This window comes from Beta vulgaris, chromosome 9 (assembly GCF_026745355.1).
Source record: "Beta vulgaris subsp. vulgaris cultivar EL10 chromosome 9, EL10.2, whole genome shotgun sequence".
In the NCBI taxonomy this organism is placed as follows: domain Eukaryota; kingdom Viridiplantae; phylum Streptophyta; class Magnoliopsida; order Caryophyllales; family Amaranthaceae; genus Beta; species Beta vulgaris.
The window spans coordinates 51,704,242-51,711,951 of record NC_079210.1 but is presented as its reverse complement, the minus strand read 5'-3'; the positions used below and the strand labels follow the sequence as shown (position 1 = coordinate 51,711,951).

At 36.4% G+C, this 7,710-nt stretch overlaps 1 protein-coding gene across 1 annotated transcript; it reads left to right on the top strand.

Moving 5' to 3' along the window:
- Nucleotides 1–234: 234 nt before the first annotated feature.
- Nucleotides 235–1,663, top strand: LOC104905037 (glycine-rich cell wall structural protein 1.8-like). The gene has a single exon (XM_010693482.3). It carries the CDS (start codon nucleotides 413–415, stop codon nucleotides 1,661–1,663), a length of 1,251 nt encoding a protein of 416 aa, XP_010691784.2. The 5' UTR covers nucleotides 235–412.
- Nucleotides 1,664–7,710: the final 6,047 nt, after the last annotated feature.

The following is a 7,710-nucleotide window of genomic DNA, read 5'->3' as shown; positions in this document are numbered from 1 at the left end:
GCTCAGAGGTGCAGAAAGTTTTGAATAACAATTAACAGACATTGGGTTATTTCAAGTCAAACTTTATTTTTTATGAAAAAACTTTTTTTGGAAGAACTTTGTAATATCGTTGGCATGGACAAACAATGTTTCGGAAACAACGTAGTATCCATTGTTACCCTTAGAAACTACTCACTTGACTAGCTTCATATCTATGTATAATATATATCGATATGAAAATTTGACCATACCTAATTTCTCATATATTAATGATATGATCCTACTAATTAATTTCTCATATCTTAAGCTACGAGCCTGCTAGCAAATTCCTATATATAGGGGCCTTATCTCACACAAAGTTCTCATCATCCAAAACACATTAACATCTACGACATACATTTAGTTAAGAGACAAATCAACAAGAGTGAAAATAATGGCAAGTCCCAAAGCAATAGGGGTTGCATTGTTGGTTCTACTTCTTGTAGATCTATGCATTGCAGCAAGATCGCCATTTGCCGCAGGAGGTGGAGGTGGTGGTGGTAGCGGTGGTGGAGGTGGTGGAGGGTCTAATGGCTATGGTTCCGGATATGGGTCAGGTTATGGTTCTGGAAGTGGTAGTGGACACGGTGGTGCAGGAGTAGGAGGATATGGTAGTGGAGGAGGCGGAGGTGGAGGAGGAGGGGGAGGGGGAAGTAAAGGCGGTTCTGGATCGGGATATGGGTCTGGTTATGGATCTGGAGAAGGGTCTGGATATGGTGGTGCACATGGAGGTGCCTATGGTAAAGGTGGAGGTGGAGGAGGAGGAAGTGGAGGAGGTGGGGGTTACGGAGGCTTAGGCTCAGGTTACGGTTCTGGATATGGATCGGGAGAAGGTTCAGGTTATGGTGGTGCACATGGAGGTGCCTATGGTAAAGGTGGAGGTGGGGGAGGAGGTAGTGGAGGAGGTGGGGGTAATGGAGGCTTAGGCTCAGGTTCAGGTTATGGTTCTGGATATGGATCGGGAGAAGGTTCAGGTTATGGTGGTATACATGGAGGTGCTTATGGTAAAGGTGGAGGTGGGGGAGGAGGAAGTGGAGGAGGTGGGGGTAAGGGAGGCTTAGGCTCAGGTTATGGTTCTGGATATGGATCAGGAGAAGGTTCAGGTTATGGTGGTATACATGGAGGTGCCTATGGTAAAGGTGGAGGTGGGGGAGGAGGAAGTGGAGGAGGTGGGGGTAATGGAGGCTTAGGCTCAGGTTATGGTTCTGGATATGGATCAGGAGAAGGTTCAGGTTACGGTGGTATACATGGAGGTGCCTATGGTAAAGGTGGAGGTGGGGGAGGAGGAAGTGGAGGAGGTGGGGGTAAGGGAGGCTTAGGCTCAGGTTATGGTTCTGGATATGGATCAGGAGAAGGTTCAGGATATGGTGGTATACATGGAGGTGCCTATGGTAAAGGTGGAGGTGGGGGAGGAGGAAGTGGAGGAGGTGGGGGTAAGGGAGGCTTAGGCTCAGGTTATGGTTCTGGATATGGATCAGGAGAAGGTTCAGGTTATGGCGGTGCACATGGATGGGGGTACGGTAAGGGTGGAGGAGGTGGAGGTGGAAGTGGAGGTGGGGGAGGTAATGGAGGTTTAGGTTCCGGATATGGGTCAGGATATGGTTCAGGATCAGGCTATGGAGGTGGTCGTGGTGGAGGTAACTAGCCATCTGTGATATAAAGGGTGACTCATCATGCTTTAAATTCATAAAATAACACATTGATGTTATCTTCTATCTGTAATCGTTTATATTAGGAATAAAACAAAATATATATCTTTACAGACATACAGTTTTACAAGTATCTTCTAGTTCTGTTTTACCAATTCATGTTGTTGTAAGAGTTTTATTTGCTACTAAAATTTTCTTCTTTGTTCATACATGAAATAAAGGTTGTTACATTGTTTATGTGATGTTTCGATTTGCTTCACACGTGCTACCTAAAAAGTACTTATGTTTAGGGCTTCTTATTGTTTCCGTCTGAGTTTAAGTATCGCTGAGAGTCCGAAATTTCGAGTGGAAGTGAAATCCCGAGTCTCGTCGTCGAAAGTCCTGTAAAACAATTAAAACTGGCACGGGGGTTTTCCGGGAAGTCTCTCCGACGCTCAAGTCAGTTGAGGTAGAAAGAGAAAGTGAGTAATTGTAAAGAGAGATGCTCTGATTTTTTTAGGTTAGTATTCAATACATGTCCATTGATCAGACTTGCTGTTTTTATAGTGTTGGGGGATTTCCCGTACCAGGATCCCTATAGGGGAACATCCCAACTTTTAGGAAAGTTGTCTCCTTTTTATGAAAAAGCTCTTCTAACATAAAAAGTTGATGGGCTCCTTAGGAGTATACCATGCTGACCTTTTAGATGGGCTTTACAAAATATTATTTTATTAGTCATGGGTTCAAACACCTATCTTTGCAAATTAGCAAGCCGTTGCTTGTCTTCCTTCCTAACTTTTTGACTAATTACATTCAAGATCCTAGCTTTTACAAAAAAATTAGCCTGAGCTAATCAGCTAACACAAGGAATTTTGGCATCCCATATAGCAAAATAAGTAAGTGCAGCAATTCCCTTCTGGCTTCACAAAAAATCTGAATTCGTTCCCGCATTCCTTAGTTGCAAATCAGTTTCTAGCAATGAACAACTTTCTTGTTTCCACTTTCCAGCATTTGCTTAGGTTAAGTTATAGAATGATTACAATGACAATATAATGATAGATTGTGGAATGAACAACACGAGTTGCAATAAGCCTTTATTAAGTTATCCTTAGTGTCATAAAATAGTAAGGTTTGAAGAATTCGCATAGACTGACCACACGACCTTCACAAAAGATATACTTCCTCCGTTTTTAAATAAGTGCAACATTTGCATAGTGTTTACTATTTACAGTTTAAACTTTAATTAGCTTTGGTGATTTATATTTTAGGAAAAACATAGTCATGTGGGATCTTGTTAGATTCGTCTGAATGTGAATTTTTTTAATATCAACTTTTTATAATTTTTACTTATTGATAATTGAAGATATTAATGGCCAAAATAATGCATTGGCAAACGTGAAAACAAGATGTCTTGCACTTATTTAGAAACGGAGGAAGTATAACACTTTAGTCTTTTTACCTCTCAACTTTTTACGCACTCTCTTAATTATCTTTAAATGTATTTTTATTGTAAATGAGTGTATTTCATAGAACAGTGGTAATAATTATTAGTCATCTCTTAATATTGATAGAACTTACAACTAATATAATTAAGATCCAACTAGTTAATTATCTAAGTGTTTGATGAACTACACTGCAAAAAAGCATGGCCGAGATGATAACTGTTATATCCATTTGTTTTAAAGTCCTTTTAATTTGGGTGAGTTCACTTTATCTTTGAGAAAATATAACTTATGGGAGGTTTTGATCATTTTTTTCTAATAATTCACATAAGTTCAAGTAGTGATTAAGTTATGAGAAACTATAAGATAAGTTCCAATAAATTCATACAAATTTTAATGTGAAAGTTAACGAACTAAACTCAAGTGAGGAGAACACACTTTAGAGAAATTGTCTCTATCACATAGTAAAAAAAAAAAATCCTTGATGACCATAAGTTCTCATCTAACATATACTACAAGAAATTATGATATTTTGTTGAGATGTTGTCAAACATATTTAGTAAAATTTTCCGAGATACCCTTGAGGTTTGATGACCTAATTCTCAAATTACCAATCTTGTTTACGAAATTCCTCAGATATCCCTAATGTTTGACAATTTTTCTCAAAATACTCTTACTACTAAATGAAACTAGCAAGCGTTAGATTTTTCTCATGTCTGTCAGAGCCACTGCCTCCTTCCTCCCCACATTGGAAAAAGTGGAGAGAAAGTACAACCTTATAAGCAAGAGGGGTTAATCATGAGGAATGATAAAATGTTCATCATGAGTGGTTATCTATCACTACCCATTCACAGGGATAAATGGATAATTTAACAATTACAAAAGGGTAAAGTGGTAATTTAACAATTAATTGAAGTCAATATAATATTAGGAAATTGACTATGGAATGAAAAGGGAAAAGGGAATACACAAACAAGGGTTGAGTTAACAAAAACATGAGTTTCAGACACACAAACAGGGTTGATTATTTAACATAACAAGGGTTTCAAATACACAAACATGGGTTCGTATCAATAATCTAATGTACTTTTTTTGGGAGGGGGGACAAATCAATGTAACTTTTTGCTTTATGACAGAGATCACATGTTTACTTTTTCACAAACAGGGGTTGAATTAACAATACCCAGGATTTCAAATACACAAACATGGATCCTTAATTGTACTTTTTGGGGAAAAAATTGTCAGCGTCACTTTTTGACTTAATATTATTTTAATGCTTCCCACAATTTTTTATTAATATAAATCTGTTTTTTTTTCCTGACAGAAGTGTCACACGCACCAACCTTTTTTTGATAATATATGACTGTGAGTGGGTAGTGATAACTACTCATCATGATGAGCGTTTTATCACTACTCAGTTAATCATATGAGGGTTCAACAAATTTTTGTTGATGCGTTTCCTCAAGGTATTTTAGCCTTGACGGAACTTGATATTTTTTAATAATATTGCTCACCGTTTTCCTAAAAAAAAATTATATCACATAAACTAGAGGAAATAATTAAGGAAATATTGTATTTATTATCGGATATAATGTCATAAAAATAGAATTATTCTATCACATTAAAAATCACTTGTAAACTTGCAAAATCTTAGTGCATGCTTTCGGGAGCTCTCAAGCACATTTTTTTTTATTACATTTCTCACGTATTTTACTTAAATGAGCAATACGTAAAAAATGTGCAAAAACTAAAATAACGGAATTAAGTCAAATCAACTAATAAGAGTTCTTTTAACGTACAAGAGTGGAAATTACAGCTTTCGAAACAAGGAAATTCTCAATTACCTTTTGATATACAACTGTACTTTAACTTAATCTCAATTCGTTGCAGTATATATAAATTGTATCTGAGTTTTACTTTGAAATTGGACTACACGTTAATCGTCATCCACAAATGAGGGCAATTTCTCCTAAGGATTGACTTTGAACTGAGTTTAGTTAATTGCGAGATATCCACTAGCTATTGATGATAATCGGTAAAGTGGTAAAGTCATGCATGTATATATCTAGAACTTAGTTTTTCTTATATCTTGCACTTGACTAGAATCTTTCAGCAAGTCAAACAATTCTGCTCCTCATTATAAACTATGATTGGTGGGCAAAATATATTTATTCTATTTCTCGTGCAAGACAGAAAACAAGCAACTCAAATAGGATACTAGATATACGTACTATCCTACATTCCTACTAGAAGTAAATAAGATATGAGGATACAAATTTTCATCATATATAAAGCTCTATTTAGTAATACTAGTTGAAAATAAACTAAAACTGATAAGTTAAATAAAACTAATAAAATAAGGCTAAAACTGATAAGGTGCTGAAACTGATAATGTAGCTCATTAGCTTAACTATTTGGTAAAATTAGTTGCTTAAGTTGATAAACAATTTTGCCAAACTTAGTTGTCGTTGATGTCAAAATTTTGAAAGATTTTCTAAAATTTCAGTCACCTGATTTTGAAAAGATAAAAATTTGAACTTATCATATAAGTTATTTCAACCACCTGAAATATTATTTTAGGTACTCTCCAAACACTACTAATAATTTTAGCACCTAAAATATATTAGCACTTTATCATTTAAGGTAACTAAAATATTTCCTCAAACAGTATAGACTGTGTTAGGCAACACATATAAATCAGCTTAAATGATAAGGTGCTAGAATTTTGAGTTACATTAAATAAATAGAGGTGTTTGGGGGCAGAGATTAAATTATATCATCTCAGTTTTTAGGTGCTGAAATTATAACATACCTTATCAGTTCTTGCTCTACATAATCACTTTCTGCTACCTTATCAGCTCATTCTCCAATTTAGCTAGTGTTGTCAAATATAGCCATAGCCATGTAATGATTGGTTCAACTGATCACATCATTTATATATATTCTTGAAGCAGTCGGAATTAATTAATGAAGGAAAAATAAACGCAATTCTTAGTACTAACAGACAGATTTACAAGCGATAAATATATCAAAAGGCTCCGGAATCCACTAGAATAGAGATAAACTCTCAAATTATTATTAGTAGAATAAAAGTTGCCTTCTTATGACGGCTCAAACATCTAAATAGTCTTAGCAAAACCCTAAAACGAAAATTAACTAAAAACAAAATCCAGTTATTATTAAAATGTTGCTTTTGGACCCTAAACAAACTTAAATAGCTTAAAAGCCTGTAAATCACAGCATAGCGGTGAATTGCACTCGTTGGACCATTTCTCTTTCTGAAAAGGTATTTTGTTAAACATTTTGACAACGAAGGCCTGACTCGAGAAATCATTTCAGACTTTTTCAATGTTGGCTTATTCGTCGAACAGTATAATTACCCTCGATCCCTACATCAACTCTTATGTGACTATGTGAGGCAGATTAATTCATAAAAATTATGATCAGACATTCATAAATCATAATGGTTTCTAACATTTGTTTTATTGTTATGATTCGGTTTGTTCCCATGCAATGTATATGCTGTTTAAAGTGATATAAAAGGGTTGCAGTTAATAAGTTTGAATTACAGCATGTTATAAAAACTTTTAGGTAGGTAATACTTAATTAAAACTTAAAAGTATAACGTCCAATCTAAAAGTTTCTTGTAAGTTGTACGTTGTAAGCACATATTGATATAATTTACTACTTTTGACTCAAAAATTTCACGGCATCCAGCTCAGAGGTACAGAAAGTTCTGAATAACAATTAACAGACATTGAGTTCTACTGTAATTAGGTTATTTCAAGTCAAACTTTATTTTTTAAGAAAAAACTTTTTTGGAAGAACTTTTTACTATCGTTTGATATGGATAAACAACTAGCTACAGATCAAGAAAACAATGTCCCGGAAACAACGTAGTATCCATTGTTGCCCACGCACTTACCCTTAGAAAGTAGAAACTACTCACTTGACTAGCTTCAGTATTATATGTATAAAAATATATAGAGAATTTCTCATTAATGTTGATCCTACCTAATTTCTCAGATCTTACGCTACGAGCCTGCTTCTAAATGCCTATAAATAGGGGACTTATCTCACACCAAGTTCTCATCATCCAAAACACATTAACATCTACGACATACATTTAGTTAAGAGGCAAAACAATAAGAGTGAAAATATATAATGGCGAGTCCCAGAGCAATAGGGGTTGCATTGTTGGTTCTACTTCTCGTAGATCTGTGCATTGCGGCAAGATCACCATTTGCCACAGGAGGTGGAGGTGGTGGTGGTAGTGGGGGTGGAGGTGGTGGAGGGTCTAATGGTTATGGTTCCGGATATGGATCAGGTTATGGTTCTGGAAGTGGTAGTGGACAAGGTGGCGTAGGAGTAGGAGGATATGGTAGTGGAGGAGGTGGAGGTGGAGGTGGAGGTGGAGGGGGAGGAAAAAGCGGTTCTGGATCGGGATATGGGTCTGGTTATGGATCCGGAGAAGGATCTGGATATGGTGGTGCACATGGAGGTGCTCATGGTAAAGGTGGAGGTGGAGGAGGAGGAAGTGGAGGAGGTGGGGGTAACGGAGGCTTAGGTTCAGGATATGGATCAGGAGAAGGTTCAGGTTATGGTGGTGCACATGGAGGGGG